The following is a 19,303-nucleotide window of genomic DNA, read 5'->3' as shown; positions in this document are numbered from 1 at the left end:
AAATGCCATGCACCAATCCCACAGTGTACTTGGTTGTGCCTGTTGCAAAGAATTCTAGTGCTGCTGGCATTGTCAAGAAGTAGGAATGGCACTGGATCCCTATTTTGGGATACATTGTTTCTGTAATAATGCTGCACGTATCAAGCCTCTATTACTCCTCTATCGCTCAAGATGTCTCATGTTTATGGGTTACAGCTTTACTCTGTCACTTTGTCAATCCTGGCTCTCACTTTGCACTGCTGAGCCATCTGAGGTAATTTAATAGTGGCCTAATTTTCATCCTCGTGTTGGATGTTTTATTTTAGCAGAACACGCATCTGGCATAGCATGTTACAATGGCCGAGCAGTGCTGCATTCATGTTGGTGAACTGTGGAATGGAAGAGTGAGCTGCTGCAATCGACCTGTGAAAGCTTGATCTATCATAGCTGTTTATGTTGATCTAGCCTTCTGTGCAGGAGGGTGTCTGATTTTATTGTTTCAGCTCAAACAGTGCATGTGCTTTTTTTTGTTTTGCAATATTGTGTTGGAGGGAAAAGAGAGACTGGTGATAGAAAAGACTGACTGTGATAAGGCTGCCATAAAAGAGGCCATGAAAGAGGTGACACTAAAGCAAAGAGCTTAACCAACAGTACTGAAATAGGGCTGAGAAAAATACAGGAGAATAGAAATCATGGTTTGGAGTTCAGAATTAGATCAGAGACGAGTGATGAATTATCATTCATGGAACATAGGAGAGATTGAATGTTACTATTAAAATAAATATGAGACTTTCACGGCTATGTTTTAAAAAAACATTTTAAAAAACATGACAGCACAACTTCCTGTCCTAGAGAATCTCACTGCAGACAGGTACGGTGCTAATGTGAGCAAAACAATACCAATCTCTTGTTATTCACAGCAGATACAATGGCATGGTATTGGGATTGATTTAGAGGACGGCAATAATGGATGATTCAACAATAAATGGTAAGTTTATGGTCTGCACATCCAGTGGTGTGCTGGCATAATCTTTCATAATTTCTGACCTTTTGTGTTGAGTTTGCGATCAAAACTCACAAAATTACCTCATTATGCTACGTTGTGTAATTTAAATTCTGTTTGGGTAAAAATCCTGTTATGGGAGCACTGGAACAACATGAACGAACAGAATGAATTGCGCTATTGTTCACTGCACTTGGTGTTTGTGCTTTTTTTGCGCAAACTGCGTCCTTCCACATAAAATGTACGTGATGATATACTGCTAAATGACAGAATTTTATTTTTCAACAATTCTTGTAACTTTTCTGTTCTATTAAGAAGTAAGCAAAATCTAATAATTCAAATTCCACGTCCTTTAGTTATAATTAAAAAATGATTAGTAAGAAAGCTTTGACAAAAGATATGATGAGGACCAAAACTGCCCATTGAAGCAGATAGTGGTAATGACTGAAAAGATCAATTGTAGAAAGGAACTGAATGCATTTATGAACAAATCAAAGGAACATTATTTAGTGAGGAGCATTCTAACTTTCAGGCAACATACACACCAACCCTATGAAGAGTGGAACAAAGTATACAAGGGCCCGGTTTAACAGTGCAAAAATTTAAGTATCCAACAACGTCGCTAAAATTGATAACACTTCCTCTTGACTAACGAAATAGAAAACAAATGGGATCTTGCAAGTGAGGTGGATACAATGTTTGCAAAATACCCAAACTCTAAAATGGATACACTTTTAAAATAGATATTGTTTAAAGCAATGTGTCCCAAGTGTTTACAAAGAGGTATTCAAGTAAAACAGCCATTATTACTGCTGAAAATTGAGGCCAATCCACAAAGACAATTATGAATATATGAAATAGTACTCTTGTCCAACTAGCTAATACTAAAAGAGGGCACAGTCCATTATATTTGTACTATCTGTATATGAACATTCCCTTAATATTCCTATTCTATTCTTTTGCGACCCGTTCGCAAATTTATTTATGACGATTTGAAATAGTACTGCAAGTGTGCTACTTTAAGTTCTCATAAATGCCTTTGTGAATTGGCCCAACTCTTTTGAAAATATATAGGAACTTTCTGTTTGCATGCTTATCTAGGATTGTTGCCATTTTAACTAGATTAGATTCAACCTGATACATTTAGAATAATCAGATGCCACATAATACCCATTACTTGAGGGATCAACTTGAACTTGCACATGCAGTTGATCTTTTAGACATGGACAAAGTGTTCACCTTTGTCAACTGGGAATTTCCCTTGTTGGTGTTGAAAAAAATTACTTTCCATTACAAATTTGTAATGGCACTAAGTAAAATGGATTTTTCTAAGTAATTAAAGATTAGCAAATTGACTGGGGGCATGTGTATTGACTGAGCTATGGTTCTGGTGCAATCATACACAACAAGGACCTGTGTATAATTCATATTAGGATTGATTCACTTAATTTACGAGGGCATTAAACAGAGGCAAATCCAGTATCTACTACTAATATTAAAAACTCTCAAGGTTACACCCGCCTGGAAACATCTTAAGAGAATAGAACTGATTTTGATGATTTGGGGATATTCTCTTAGGTTAGCAAGGTGTTTTGGTGCAAATAGCAATCAAAGCTAAGATAGATATTTTAGTGAGTTACAAAGTTGCACTGTATAGATATAGTGGACAAAAAGTAATTGCATAATGTTAGACCTGACAGCCTTAGGGTGATCTCCCCCCCAAAACTTTTTGCCTTCCTCTTCCACTTTTTCTGACCTTGTTTTTGCTGGCCTTAGTACTCTGAGCACTTTACCATTGTCAACTAGTGCTAATGTGCATGTACTCTCTCCCTAAAATATGGTAATATTGGCATAATTAATTTACTTATAAGTCCGTAGAAAAGCTTACTATATATGCCCAGGACCTGTAAATAAAAGGCTACTAGTGGGCCTGCAGCACGTATTGTGTCACCTACTTAAGAAGCCTATTGACCGTTGCTCAGGCCTGCCATTGCAGAGTCTGTTTGCAGTTTACATTGCCATTTTGACCTAACCAGATAAACCTCAAGCCAGGCCAAATCTTTCCCATTTTTATACATATCATTCAGCCCCTAAGGTAGGCCATGTACAACCCAGAGGGCAGGATGCACTGTATTTAAAAGGAAGGACACATTCTTTTAAGTTTTGCATGTCCTGGGAGTGAAAAACTTTCAAATTAATTTGTCACTGCTACAAGGCCTATCTCTCCCATGGGGTGTCATTGGGATTACAGTATTACCTTTGTGTGAGTGTAATTTTCAATAGGAAGAGATAAACCCTTCAAGTCTGGTTTTTCTGGAATCCAAATTTAAATCCAAACTCATGGTGAAGTCTGATTTTGAATTGCAATTCCAAAAATTCCCCTTTTAGAAAGTGAGCATTTTCTTTCTTTAACCAGTTGGTGCCTACTGCTTGTCAGCTGGGCTTTGTGTATTCCCCCTATCCAGCCATACACAATCGGAGCTTAGATGTGAACTTTGTGGCCATTCTGGTAGGATGGGAGTGAGGAGCCGGACCTAGCCTCACTTACACCTGAAAAGGCTATGTCCTGTCCCTACAAAAAGGGCTGCATACCCCCGTGTAGTGAGTCTGGAGCCAGGGCAGGAAGGGCAGGGCCTCTGTGCTCTTCAAATACCTGTCTTTGAAGTCTCCCCCACTTCAAAAGCAACACTGGGTATAAGTACTGGAACTCAGACACCACCAATTCAATAAACTTCTGGACCTGTGAACCGGCACAAGCTACTCGCATCCCCTGTCGATGGCAGACTGAACGACGACGACAGACCTCAGCATCGTAGCTTCACTGCTCATCGAAACCATTCTACTGTCCACAGGTGACATTTTTACTTTCTTTACCATAGGTGCATTTTCTACAGCATATACTATGGCATTATAAGAAAATCAAATAAGCCATTTGGATATTTGTGAATTTATACATTTTAAGGGTCAGAGGACATACACCTGGTACTGCATAGCAGTGACCCAGTGTGCAGAGACGAAAAAACTGCAATACAATTCAGAAAAAAATGGAGGTGACCACGCAAAAAGAATCATTTTGTCACAACAGACTTAATTTCATATTACATTTCCATCTTATGTGACAGCTATTGAAAGTTAAAAGGCACTTTGCATTCAAATTAATCATAAAGACAGATGTTTTTCTCTTTTCTTTTGGATTCTACACACCATTGTGTATCCTGTTTCCAAAATCCACAAACCTGTCTTCCAGTTTAATCAATAACTAATAAACAAGAATAAATCAATAACTGTCTTTCCTGTGACATCTCCAATGCAACTTCGGTATTGAGATCTTTTGCACTTTTGGCATAAAATATTGAATGTCTTTTTGTGTTTTCCTTGCCTCAAAACAGCTTTACTCTTTTCAAAACGTGCTTAAAATAGCATTCACCATTCTTGTCACCTTTAACATCATTTGGACTATTCTAGGCCTGTTTCACCTTTGGTAAATTTTTAATTGGTTTGCACCATGAATTTAAAAAGTTTTAAACTACCTGAATTATCCTTGGAGAAACAATAAAATTATTTTAACAGTATTTATCATTTTGACTTTCTTCAATTGTTAACTTCTGCTGGAAATTGGCAGGATTAAATGTTAGATTTTAGATTGTCTAGAAAAGGTTTAATTGTTCATGACTAGTATAACAAATTTGACATCCACCATTTGTCTCTCAATGACTTCATGTTGAGTTGAGAGCAATTCTGAGCTACAAGGTAGTGCTTAGGACAAAGTCATTTCCAAAAATATGATATTGAAAGACGGCACAGGCATGCTTTCATTATTAATGATATATATGTATTGTAAAAAGTAAATAGACATATGATAGCTAACAGTTGTAACAATTTGTCCTTTGTAATTTGCATAAACAAATACCTGCTGTTATCATCTTGATTTTGGAGGTAGTAGTTTGCAATGTTGACCAAAAAGCTGAACAACCGACAGTAGAGTGACTTTGCTAGGAGATCCCGATAAAATTCAGCAATTTCAATTGTGTGCCGCCTCATTATCATATCCCCTGAGAAAGAAAAAAAGTTGACATGTAAAGGCATTATAAAATAAATTATATTCTAGTGCTTGCAATAGAGGAGATGTTTAAAGAAAAATATTTTCAACAAGATCATTATCAGTTTTTTGCTACGGTGTCCCGAGAATAATGCAGCAGGTAGATTTGCAGAAAAAACATTCACTTCCAATGGTCACTTGGACTTATTGACGGATTATGATGTTCATTGTTACCCAGTTTAATGGAACTCATGTTATTGACCTTGAAAAGAGGAAACACTGAGCAGATCCAACTTGCATTTGAACTTGTGACCATGGGATCCAAGTGAGATGCATGCAGTGGATGTAGTAGCCTACCAAGCCACTAGACCTGGCATACCTTCTCTTTTATAATAGTTGGCACTAAAATGCCATTGAATTTTGAATAGTATTATAGTCATGGTCCTACTGGGCTAGCACTTTTGTTGTCAAATGTGTGCATAATTTAAAGATATCTTTGCTGAAATACATAGATTTTCAAAAAGACACAATTGCATTTCCACAGGAGCATGCCAATTCAACAGAATCGTACCTTATTTTTCTATCATAACGCAGGTTTAGCCACATGTGAACCTATTTTGGTTTTTTTAAGTTTTTTATTGAAGTCCAAAAATTGCAATACATTAAATACATTAAAACCAATACATCCATAAAAAGAGGCATAATATTGAGTTTCCAAAAGTTAATAGATAATACATAGCGCACTAGGAAATCAGGGACAGATACAAAACAAAACAATACACAAAATAGTTTTTTAACCACATACATAAGACAGTGGCCCCTCCTAATCTTAATCAAAATAAGTAGCCCAGATTTTTTTGAACTTCCTAAGACCCCCCACACGTAGTGCATAAGTGCGTTCACTTCTTTTAACCGCTTTCATCTTATGGGCCCACTCTAGGACAGAAGGAATCAAATCGGTACGCCACCTTTGCAATAAAAGTGATCTAGCTACTGCCATTGCAATGTATAAAAATTTAACCAATTGGTCGGGAAGGAGAAGATCTGGATCAAAACCAATAATAATTAACAAATCATTCACTACTAATTGAATACAACATTCAGTTTCCAAATAACAAAAAATGTCCTCCCAGAACTTCTGAATCCTAGGGCAATGCTACATAATATGCAGCCAATTCGCTGAAGGATGGTTAATACAGCGAAAGCAGTGTGCTGAATGATTGGCATACATTTTCGAAAGAGAAAGAGGGGTTCGGTAAAGTTGCCATTTACTAAAAAACAGCATCCTTCGCCAATTCGCACCTCTTAGCATGCTAAAATTAAGTTTAATAATAACTGACCACAAATTGGCAGAAATTTCTAAGTCTTCATGATCCATCCATTTTTTAATTGCCTTCTGTCCAAGATCCAGGCCCCTAACTAGAGCTAAACACTTTTTCCATACCCCAGGTTTTCTGCCAGGTGCATCTTCTAAAAGTTCATTAACTAGCTGGTGTTGTTCGCCAATTTGAGAAACATATAGTTCGGCAAGAAATTTGTGGAAGATGTTATATGACCCCAAAAAGAATAAAATCATTAACAATCAATTGCGACATTTCGGTCATAGTCAACCATCATCCATTTCTCAGAATATCTGAGACTTTACAGAATCCTACCGAGGCCCACTTTAAAATGAGTCCTGAGGATTGTGTAATCCCTGCTAATAGTAACATGCCAGATAGTAGCGTGGCTGAATTAATTACAGGGATGGAATATCTTTTATAGAGCGCCTGTTGTTTTTTGAAAAGCCAATGAAGACACCTATAACTAACCAGTTTAGGGGATTTGAAAATTAACAAAGGGGAATGGATCTGGATTTCCTTACACATTAGATCCATAAAACTATTAATAAAAAGTTTTGACTGTAGTTGAGGTTTGAATCTAGATAGATACTGTGCAAAATAAGCATAGTAATAATCCCTGAGATTAGGAAGAGCTAAGCCTCCCTTTTCCAATTCTTCATATAAAGTGCTAAGTGCGATACGTGATGATTTTTTTGCCCAAAGAGAAGTTGTAAACATTGACTCTACTTGGGTAAAAAAGGTGCCCGATAAAATACATGGTATGGTTGAAAACAGAAAATTAAACTCAAGAAGAATAGACATTTTAATCAAGGCCACCCGACCCAGGATGGATAAAGGGAAAGAGTTCCAACGTAAAAACAAGGCCTGAGTTTCTCGAAGAAGCAGTGCAAAATTCAGGTGATATATGTCGCTAACACTTTTGGAAAAATATACCCCAAGATATCTCTTAGGTTTGGTGTTGACGCAGGAAAGAATATCGGGGTGCAGATCCAAGCTTGCTCCTCCACAATGTAAAATTTCGTTTTTTCTTTTATTGATGCGATACCCACGTAAAGCCTCAAAATCCTCAAAGACATGAAAAACTTTAGCCTGAACCTCTATGTCAAGTTTGATAATAAGCATGATATCGTCGGCGTATAATTTCAATTTAGATGGAATTGGGGGACGAATATCAGCACAGTTCCTTATTGCTATCGCCAACGGTTCGATAAAGAAAGCAAATAAGACTGGCGATAAAGGGCACCCTTGTCTTGTGCCCCATTTTACTTTGACCAGCCCAGCCACCGAAGTGTTGATAATTACATTGGCTTCAGCGTAGATATATAAATTATGGATCAGGGCCGTGATCTTTGAGGAAATACCAAAGTAACTTAAAATCATAAACAAAGTCTCCCACACAACAAGGTCAAAAGCCTTCTCCTCGTCTAGTAGAAGGACTAATGCGGGTATCCTCTGTGTGTCGAAATAGTCCAACGCCTCAGTTAAATAATGTGTATTGGTGGGTAACTGCCTACCAGCAATAAAACCATTCTGGTCAGAATGGATCAATTGCGCCGCATGTTGATTAAACCGAAGTGATAACAATTTGGTGACAATTTTATAGTCTGAGTTTAACAACGTTATCGGACGATAGGAGTTCGGATCCTCACTGTTCTTACCTTTTTTCAGGAAACTAACTATGTTGTCTTGTCTAAAGGACTCTGGCATTTCCCCCCATCACAGCACAGAGTTTACTAAACGAAGAAAAAAATCCGCAACTGAACTAAAAAAGACTTTAAAAAATTCAGGCGGAAACCCATCCGGGCTACAGGCCTTGCCATTTGGCAAATTCTTAATGACCCCCTCCAGCTCTTCCATAGTGAAGGAGGTTGGCCATAGATAGTTTTTCCAATTCCGAGAGTATTGGTAATCCATTATTCTGCAAAAATCTTTCTAGCAAGGTCATATCCACAGTCTGTTGTTGGCCATTATTGGACTCATAATGCTGAAGCATTATTTCCCCAATTTTAACTGGGTCGTCTGTACGCGAGGCGGTTAAGGGGCATTTTAACGCGTTGATCTGATTTAAGGCAGCCTGTTCCCTAGCCTGCTAAGCTAAAAACCTGCCCGTAAAATTACTTTCCTCATATGTTTTTTGGCAGTATTGTTGAAAAGGGGCTTCACTGAGTTCATGCTTAGCCAGAGGGGTTATTAATAAAAGCAGAGCAGGACACTTGGACCTTCTGCTCCAAGATTCTCTTATCTTCCCTAACTTTTTTTACAATTTCTGCATCTTTTCCAATAATTAACCCCCGGACAAAGGCCTTAAGTGTATCCCAGATCACACTTAGGGGTGCAGACTCACTATTTCCTGATAAAAATTCCTTAATCTCTGTCCCAATACAACCCAACCAGTCCTCTTCATTAAAATATTGTCCATTCAACGACCATCTTTTAGGGGACCTAACGCAATTTCATAATTGTACCTCAAGCACCAACATGGCATGATCAGAGAATCCATTGTCTAGGAATCTCTGCTGGCTAAAGCACAATCTCTGAGAAACCAAGAAAAATTCAATGCGTGACCAGGTACGGAATCTACCTGACCAACAAGTATACGCTATTTTGGTTGGAAAGGCCGCACGCCATGGATCCTGTAGGTCCAAAGTTACTCCATACTGTTGCAAGGTTCTTAAGACTTTAGGTTTCAACTGCTTTTTAGCCCGCACTGAGGAGTCTATTTTAGGATTCATTAGAACATTAAAATTGCCCCCCAGAATCAGCTCACCGGGTACCTGAATTAGGGACTGAAACAAATCCTCATAGACCTTAGGGTTATCCTCAACTGGGGCATACAATCTACTGCGCTACTAGTATAATGTTGCTATACATAATGAGGGCTTGTTCAAGAATATAGCACACTATTATATCAATTATATGTAGAACTGTATTAAACATTTAACACAACATTCACATCGATTTAATTAAATGATTTCTACAATCAAAGCCATCGTTATTAGGGATTTTCTCCTGCAGTCATGTCTCTAAAAGTGGCCAAGATGTATAGCTGTTGAAGGTGCCAGGAGATGATGGAAAAAAGACACTGCATCTCTCCACAGGCATTTATTTGTCCAACTACCTTTTATAGAAAAAGAGTTTTGAGTGCTTAAAATGTAAAGAAAGGAATTGTAAATAAAGAACTCCAGCATTCATCAACTAAAAGACTGGTATAATGAATAATTTTGGTTTCATTTCATATTGTTGATGTAATGTCCTGTCTATAATGTGGTTTGTAACTGATGTTTCCTTGTGCTAACAGAGGGACTTAAAATATTGAAAATGGCATTGTAATGTTGTCTAATGAATATGTATGATTTTTTTAAACTAAAAGTCTTCAAATCAAAAAAACAAGGTAAAGACAATTAAATATCTTGATCAATATGCAAAAACAGTGTAGACCGAATAATGACAAGCAAAGGTGTATTTTGTTCTTACATATAAAAGTGGCCCAACCTAGCAGATTAAATAGGCCCAAACCCTTTATCTCATACTTTAGCTTTAAAAAAGTGGTATTTTCAAAATCAAAAACCCAAATTTTACCCTTTAATAGTGTTTCTCTTTGGAATTCCATAGACACCAAACATGAAATAGCTACCTGCTCCCAACTGGAAATTACAGCTTATAAAATGTAAGAAGGAATCCCCAATGTTATCCTACGAGAGGGGTAGGCTTCACGGTAGTGAAAAATGCATTTAGGATACTTTCACTACTAGTACATGTAAAACTTAAAGGTTCATATACAACCTTTTAATTACACAGCACCCTGCCCTGTGGGATACCTAGGGCCACTTTTGGGCTGACATATATAATGAAAGGGGAATTTAAGGCTTGGCAAGGGGATTTTAATGCCAACTTGCCATGGCAGTTTAAAACTGATTTCAGATTGCAATGGCAGGCCTGGGCATGTTTTAAGGGTCTTTTGATGCGGGAGACACAATGAGTGTTGCAGGGCACTATTAGCATTTAATATACAGGCCCTTGGTATATTGTATACAACTCTACAAGCCTCTTACTAGTAAATTAAATATGCCAATAGGTGTAAACAAATTCTACTATGTTTAAGGAGAGAGCACAAGCACTTTAGCACTGGTTGGCAGTGGTAAAGTGCACAGAGTCCTAAGGTCAACAAGAACAAGTTCAGCAAAAAGTGGAGGGTAAAAGGCAAAAAGGTTGGGGGTGATCCTGCAGAGAGGGCCAAGTCCAACGTTATTACAGAGTTATAGACAGCAAAGGTGTTTATAAAGTGTGCATCTTTATTTCCAGAACATCACTAAAAAATGTGTGCCATTGCAGATTGTTGAATAATGTAGGATGTAGACGTGTTCCACTTAGAAGTGGCTTATACAAAACTGGCTTTGAATGCATGGATCCAGGGTTGTATTTCATTGTGCCCGTCTCAGCAATATTTGTAGTGTATTGTGCCAAACTATAGAATGTTGTCCATAGAATCAGGCATAAGGTGTCTTTTCATTGGCGCATACTTGTCAACCTTTTTACTTAAAATTATGTTCCATGACTTTAAAAGGGTATTACCACTATGGGTGAATAGAAAGTGGGCACAGCTGTAGTATGTTAAATTACTTCAAGTCCAAAATTCTTACAGGATGACGAACCCTACTTTGTCATAGGCATTAAGAAATGTGAATCAGTCATGCCTTATTAGGCAAATCTATGTTGGCTGCCATTGACTTTAACATTTCTTTTAAGACTATATGTCTAATGCATCACAGGAACTGTGCTAATGGTCTACTATATTGTGAGGATCCGAGTGTACTATATTTTCTGGCTTTGGGGTATTTTCATGGAGTACACTCACAGATACCTTCCTGGGTCCAGTCAGTATCATTTACTCAACCTTAGCTCAACCCTGGGTAGCTGTTGCTGCGAACAGTAAGGCTTGGCAAAGGAACTTAGTGTAACCACTTCACAGAATTAGAAATTCACACACCAATAAAAAGCCATGAAACTAATTTATGAAAATAGATTCTATTGTTATGAGCTGTAAGAGCCCTTGATCATTAAAATCAACTGAAGGGTTTCAGAGATACAGATTTTATAATTGTTTATCACTTTTAAATGCAATTGCAAATAAGCATTGGCAAATGTAAAGTTTGAAAACTTTTGAAAAGTTTGTAAAAGTTGGTGCAAGTGTTCTAGCCAACCTTGGGTGACCAAATCTGGCAGAGACAACATCTAGGGAGTCCGAAGTATATTTGAGACAGTTAACTGGCCACCAAACCATAAAGTAGGATCCCAACTTAATAGAATGGCCACCGTAGAAGTGAATGGAGTGATCCTGATGCTGAAGGATGCAGGCAAAGGTGCTGAAAAGGATCCTCTGGTTGTAGTGCGGTCGAGGGGTGTGTTGGTGGTGGTTCCTCAGACCAAGGGTGATGTGGGTAAATTTTGTCACGGAGATCAGGGTCCCTCAAAATCCTCCACATTGCTTAGTCAGACAGCCGATGCTGGATTACTGTTCACATTGCACTGCACTTTCACCTATGAGGTATTGCAATCTCATTTGCTTTATTGAGAAAACACTCCTGCTCCTTCCCAGTGGGGAAGTTGTAGCCCACTCTGGGGACCTTGCAGTCCCGATGTGCTGGAAGAGCCCTATAATGAAGCATGTCACCCTCGGGTGAGTGAGGGTTTTCGTCCAAACACTTGGTGTGCCCCTCCCTGCCACAGTTTGTGCCCAGTTTCAATTTGCTACCCTATATTTTGTGTGAGTAGCATTTATCTGGAAGTAATAAAGGATAGAATTTTCTATTTTGTAGCATATGCTTCCTTTTGACCCCTCTGTGTTAGAAATATTGTATTTCAATTAATGTGATACCTTACTTGAGTTTGCTAGGTGGTCCCATTCAGGAGTTAGAGGAGTTGGAGTGTCACAACCAGCTATGCGATAAGCTAGTGAACTTTTTGTAAACTAAATTGGAGACAGTATATTATGATTTTTATCTCCATGGATGAAGTGATGTTGAAGTTCAAACTTCAACCTTAATTGACCCTAAACTTTTCACCTTACATGAATTCCCAGAAATTACGACGGAATGCATGACTGAATTAATAAAGAACACCAAGTCTGGATCCCCTATGCACCCTTTCCCAGCCAGAGTGCTACATGAAATAGAAGAATTTATTGCCACTCCTCTGACTTGTTTCATGAAACGCAGTATAAGGTCAGGTTATTTTCCAACAGAAGGGAAGAAAGCTTCCATCCTGCCTTTAATAACAAAACTGAATCTTTAACCCTTGGAGGAAAAAAGCTACCGGCCCATAGCTCACATTCCTGGCAAAACTCTTAAATAAACCATTTAAATAATTCTCTTTCAGCTTTCTTAGATGAAAATGAGATGGTTGACAAAGTGCATTTTTGGTTTAGAAAATCGCATGCCATCAAGACAGCAGTAATAGCAGTTACAGAGGATATCAGGGACATCCTGGATAGGGTAGATACGGCAGCAGTGGGTCTATTTGACCTATCGGTGGCCTTTAAAACCATAAGCCATATTTTATCGAAACACTGACTGATGGAGATAGGTGTTCAAGGTACAACATTGGAGCTTTTATGTAGGGAGCAAACAGTCAATACGGGAGACTGTAGCTCAACATCATCTATCCTACCTTGTGGAGTGCTGCAGGGCTCATCATTAAGCTCCAAATGATTTAATATTTATGTGGTGCCCCTATTGGAACTAATTAGGTCCTATGGGTTCTCCAAATCTCGTACATGGACGACACGCAGATTGTTGTATCTATTACCAATAATATTGGCAAGGTTGCCGTGCGAGTCAACAACTGTATGAGTGCCATAGTTAATCGGATGACACAGATACTCCTCTTTGGTCGGAAAACTTATTTTTGGAATACATCTTGGTATCTCTTCCCAGTACAGTGCAGAAAGTAAACAATCTGGGAATAATTTTTGGTGCCAATTTCTCATTTTGAGATCAAACTAATCATCTTACATCATCTTGCTTTTTTGTGCTAACAACTCTAAAGAAAATTCTCTCTTTTCTACCCTTTGAACTGAGGAAAACTATAGTTACTCCTCTGGTACTAACCAAGGTATATTACTGTAATTCTCTTTATATGGAGGCCCAGAAGGTCATCTTGGATAGATTGCAGAGCCTGCAAAATGATACAGTCCATCTCCCTAAAAATATCCGAACATTGGAGCCAGTTTCTAAGGCTAGGGCGAGATTCACTGGCTCCCCATAAAAAAGAGATTTGCCTAAAAAGCTCTCCGTGTAGCACACAAAATGCTTTATCGAAAATGTACAGACTTTCTGAAAAACAAAATATGCTGGTACATGCCAGAAAAACAGCTCAGATCAATAACGACCAAGAATATGTCAGTTCAGCTGACTCATAAGTCCAACTGCAATGGCAAAGGTTTCACCTATGTCACTTCTCGCTTATGGAATCAAATGCCTTGTACCTTGAGGAACCAAGCAGACTATATGGCCTTTAGAAAATGACTCAAAATCTGGCTGTTTACTTTTTTACTGTAAATTATCCTTGGTAGTTTCTTATTATGGCAGCGGCAAGACGCCCTTGGGCATTAGTCGCGCTCTATAAATCTCAAAATCAAACCGTTTAACCCTTTATTAGCCAATGTAGCTCCTAACCTTCCCCAGCAAATCGATGATTTGGAAGTGTTGCTGTTAACACATATTAAAACATGTCTTACGTAATAATATATATCTCCCTTACAGGCCTTCTTTAGGGGTGACTTAAATGTATTACTTAAGGGAAGTTGCCCCTTTGCCATTAGATGTAATGGCAAAGTCAAGTTAGAAGTAGGGGTGGGCGGAATTTTTAATTTCATCTGCAGAATTGGAGGAATTCTTTAATTTTGCAATACTCTTATAAGGCGGAACTACCAATAAACTCCGCCGTGCCACTCCGCAGGCGGAATTAATAAATCGCAGTTTATTGCTGAGCTTGGCTTGGCACCAAGCCTGGTGTAAGGAGCCAGGGGCCCCTGGCTGGAAATCTTAAATAACTGCAACTCATTTGACTTTCGTTTGATACTACCTAGTGCTCGGAAGGAGGAGCAAGTGAGGGAGAAAGTCACTTCGCAGAGAGGCTTGCAAAGACGTGCCCTGATTAATTATTATTATGAGCTGCTTTCCTATCTCCTGCAGCTCCATTAGTCTGTCAGCTACAGGCAGCCACCGTGTTCCCAGGGCTTGGTGCGAGAGTCTCCATAATGGCGCTTCAGACCGGTGAGTCATCATCATGCCTTGTGCCTCTCCCTGTTTCACATCACTATGCCTGCTGTTCCAGTCATTTGTTCTGGTGATATATAAAGGTATAAAATAACATGCTGATGTGAGGCCTTTTCAAGGCGTGACAGTTCGGTTACAATAGTGTACAAGTTTTCCACTTACTTGTTGAAGAAAATATCATCCCAAAAGTGTGTGCCTGTGAAAGAGGGAGCTATAGTTTGGTGCTGGATTCAAGCCTCTCTGCTTGGAGTTCTCAGATGTTGGAAACATGGATAGCATGAGGGCTGGCTTGTAGGAAAGTGCCCTTTTTGACATGGTCACCTCCACTTTTTGCCTGGTATTCAATGCAATTTTGACTGCAAGTGCCCTGGTTTCCTACTTTCCAGGTCCCCGGTGCCAGATCTTTTACCCCAAACTATACAATTGTTCCCCCAATTGGCAATACATTTGGCACCCCTGTAAGTCCCTAGTAAATGGTACCCCAGTTACCTAGGGTATGGGTACAAAAGAGCATGTATGGTGCCACGCTAAGGAACAGCTCACCTAAGCAAAAACACGACATGGCACACAGTCCTGTGTACCATGCCTACAGACGCTGCATACAGTATATGTAAGTCACCCCTTCTAGTATTCCTTACAGCCCTAAGGCAGGGTGCACTATAATGCATGTGTGGGCACATCTGCATGAGCAGATATCCCCTGTGCTGGCCAGTTCAATTCCTGCCAGTACAAGTGACCAGGGAAGCCATTTTAAGTACATGTGCTGGACACTGGTGAAACGAGTTCCCAAGGTACATGATGGCTTCAATGGAACCAAAGATGTTTGGTATCAAAATATTGTATTATCGAACCCACACTGAATCCAGTGATGAATTTAGTAATAGATACATCCAGATGGTACTAGTGTGCTGGGTAACTGATCTTGACCAGCCTGCCACAACTGATGGGTTTCTGACCTCAGAGTGATGGCCTATGCTCTCATAAGGTCAGGAACAAGGCCTGCTATGGCAGAGGGTGATAACACCCCCTTCCAGCACGATGACCTGTAAATTTGCATTCCAAGGCAGGGGACTTCAAAGAGGTTGACATTTTGGTATGCGCATCTAGCTTTCCTAAGAGGGATGCCACCACACCACCCCAGGGCCCATTTGGCGCTGGACAGGCGGGAAGATTAGTAGTCAGAGCGGCGTGTTCACACCCTCAGGCTAATTCCACCCCTAAGGTGGGCTACATGATGTGGACATGAGATTTCAAAGTCTGCCATCTTTGTGATGGCCGAATTAGGAACTCTGGGATGGGGTTATGCCCCTTTTCCACAGAAAGTGGTCATATAGGGGGCATAGTGAGTATATAAAGATATGTGCTATGTTAATACTTTGGTGAGGATCTCCTTATTGAGTAATGTGTACCATTTATTGACTATGTGTGTGTATTGCAGCTGTCTAACACTCCTCTCTGATAAGCCTAAGGCTGCTTGACCACACTACCCCCTACGAGAGCAACTTGGAATTGCTGAAGCAAGACCCTGTCAACTTATAAGGGACACCTGGGCTCTTTTCACAGTATACCTCTTTTTGGTATACTATATAATGAGCCAGCACATATAAGGGATACCTGGACTCTTTGCACAGTATACATCTTTTTGGTATACTATATGATGAGCAAGCTTCCTACATGGATGTGGTGTGTAACTGATGCAGCTGCAACCCAGCCAGCCTCTCAGAGGCATTTGTGTGTCAGGAAACCTTGCACATGTGCTTTTCGTAGTACTGGTAAGCTGCTAGCTGTGCATGCATCGATAAAAGAAGCGTGTGCAGGGAAATGCTCGATGAGGCAGCCTGACATGCAAAAAAGCAGAAATACAGCATGTGTCCACTCGAACTGTATAAATCTCAAAATCATTTTATTTTTTCTGTAGAGTCTGTGCCAGAGTATACCTGCTGAAATTTTTGCATGCCTTAATGTCAAATAAATCACACACATACACTTGACCGTCCCTTTGTATCCGATTCAGAATTGTCTGACCACTTGTCATGAGGGAAATAGTTGTGCACACTTTAGACATCATTAAGAAAAGAGAATAACGAAAAACTGACAAAGTGTAATCAAGATTGGCAGAAGATTGTGATTTGCAGCAATGCTGTTTTTCATACAAAGGTGTTGGTGCCGGTTACAGAACTGCACAAGCTCATTCCCTCGCTCTGAAGATAACATCTCATTTGTCTTGGAGATGTTCTTGAAATTAAAAGAGGAGTGCCACACACCACTGTGTGAAAGTAGACAGATTCAAAGAACCCTTAAAAAGGAGGCCACATTTCTAAGGGTGGGCGGAACTCTGCAGAATATCACTGAGTTTTAAGGTAGCTCGCAGGATGTCACAAACAGAGCTGCAGTCCTGTGTGGACACTCTGCCTTGCATACCCTGGGTACCATATACTAGCGACTTATAAGTAAGTCAGTGCTTGCCAATTGGGTATATCCCAATAAACATCACTTTTGAATAGTGTTAAACACTGGCACTGAGGTCTGATTGGCAGCCGTCAGCGCATTCTCTGAGTCGAAAAGCCTGCAGCATCAGTCCAAAAAGTGGGGGGTGAACATGCAAAAAATGCATTTCCTTACATATATGTTCAGCATAGATTTTCTTTTTACATTCGATTATGAGCCATGCACTCTCCACTAAAGTGCTGATTTCATTACCAATCTAAGCAGGCTTGAGTTGGTAGTCAATTCAGCCATATACATCTTCATATCCTTAATCTATTGACATTTTGAAAAGCGTTGAGAACCTTTCTATTCAAGTCTTAAAGGGATAGCTGTGTTGAGCACATCACTGGATAAATTCATCACCATCATCATCATCAAGGCTTGACACAAATAATTGACCTGAAATTTCTCTTTTCTTCTGGCCTAGGTACGTAGGGCTGGATACAAAACCCCACAGTTGATGAATCGTCCAGGGTCACGGGAAGGGCAGGAGTAACATAACTTTGAGTTTTGTTTTGTTGGAGTTGTTGGGGTCCAGCCTCTTTAGTTGAAGGTGCAAATCAGCCCAAAAGAAAGTGTCATAGCTATGTCTTATGTACTAGCACTATAGATCTCCCTCCTCCCCAGTTGGTAGCACAGATAGCCACCATGTTGTTAATTTTCACCCTCACCACTGCCCTTTGAAGGGTGGCTATGAAGACTTCCATTGCCAGCCACATTTCTGACAATTCTCATAACTTTGACAAACATGAATCTTCCTATGCAGAACAGAGGCCCTGGCCACCCGAACCATTGAACATGACACCCTAGCCTCTTACATTGTTATTTGGGGTCAAGAAAAGTGTTTTCAGAGGTTAAATGTCTAATTACTTGATTAGATTGATGGCCTTCACTCTTTACATTGATTCGGGGAATGTGATCTGCTGAATACTATTGAAGATTGTCTGTCACCAATGTTTTTAGTGCATGTAGAACTAGGGGTTTTATGTGCAACTTATGGCTAAAAGACTCTAATCATGCCGGGATTTATATCCCACTGAGTAAGAAGCACTGCTTGGCTAATTATGACCTACATGGCAAACCCAAGGAGATGATGGACATAGCGTTGAAACTTTTTAGACACTCACCCCCAGTCACAGATCTGGGTTGAATCCATCATCGTTCTTTAGCTCACTTTGCCACCTCAGTTCAGACCCAGCCATATGCAAATCAGTCTTGACCCTGTGCCTCATGGGAACAGTCCAGCCCGAACTGCCAAGCCAGGTTCTCTATGAACCGGAAACAAGCATCCTGGGACCGGTTTCGGGCTAACACCCCTCATCAACCAGGCTAGCTTGAATCCAGTGGCAACGTAAGAAAGGGACCGATATCTGGGCATACCCTGCCAACTTAGGGTGACCAAGACAAACACAAGGGACCACATGCCAGAAGTACCCAAAGAATACCTCACAAGCTGATAGCCCTTAAGGTCTTTTCACCACACTGAACCTTCACAACACTGATTCTTGAGATACAGCTTCCATTGAAAGGTTTAAGAAAGCTGCATGCCTCTAAATAATAATTATTTGCCTGTTGTAGAGATGGCAAATACATTAACTATCCATCCAGAACAGAGAGGATACTCATACATTTTGCATTAAGCATCCTCAACAAAGCAGGAGAAATTTGGGATGAAATTAGTCATCTAGCTCAGCAAAAGCAGAGTAAACTCTGCTGTGCTGTTTGAATCTGGCCCTGGAAGTATAACTTCTCAGTGTCTGTGGAAGTCATAATGAATTCTAGAGTTATCAAAAGGGTAAAGTCCACAAGAGGGATTACATCATGAATGATATTTCTGTGACAGACTGTTATGCTTTTTTCAGATCTGTAACATGACAGAAGGCACTAGGCAGTTTGAGGGCTAGAAAGAAAATCAGTAGTACTGTAGGATTTAACAGTCATCTTAATGTTCTGTGCTGTTCGATTCATTGCCTCAGTATGCTTGGTTTATTTTTCTAGAATGAGCTCACACTTTTGAACATTCATTTGTGACAAGATAAGACCTGATGGGGGCCATGAGCCAAAGACATGCAAATTTGGCATATATAGCCTGGCTGCAACTGGAATTTGTGCAAAATATGCTGATATTTTCAAAAGAATTGGTTAAAAAGCATGTGGGTGGTGTTGTGTATCATTT

General features: G+C 39.7%; 1 protein-coding gene across 2 annotated transcripts in view; it reads right to left on the bottom strand.

Moving 5' to 3' along the window:
* The window catches only part of MYO16 (myosin XVI), a 2,357,781-nt gene that overhangs the window by 1,111,021 nt on the left and 1,227,457 nt on the right, over positions 1-19,303 (bottom strand). For both annotated transcript variants that reach the window (XM_085622905.1, XM_085622906.1), the window contains exon 20: positions 4,893-5,034. In XM_085622905.1, the coding sequence (XP_085479031.1) occupies positions 4,893-5,034 (142 nt within the window). The remainder of the gene's footprint in view (positions 1-4,892; positions 5,035-19,303) is intronic.

Source organism: Triturus cristatus, chromosome 8 (genome assembly GCF_964204655.1).
Source record: "Triturus cristatus chromosome 8, aTriCri1.1, whole genome shotgun sequence".
Taxonomy (NCBI): Eukaryota; Metazoa; Chordata; class Amphibia; order Caudata; family Salamandridae; genus Triturus; species Triturus cristatus.
The sequence above is the reverse complement of the archived record's forward strand: the minus strand, read 5'-3'. Positions and strand labels throughout refer to the sequence as shown.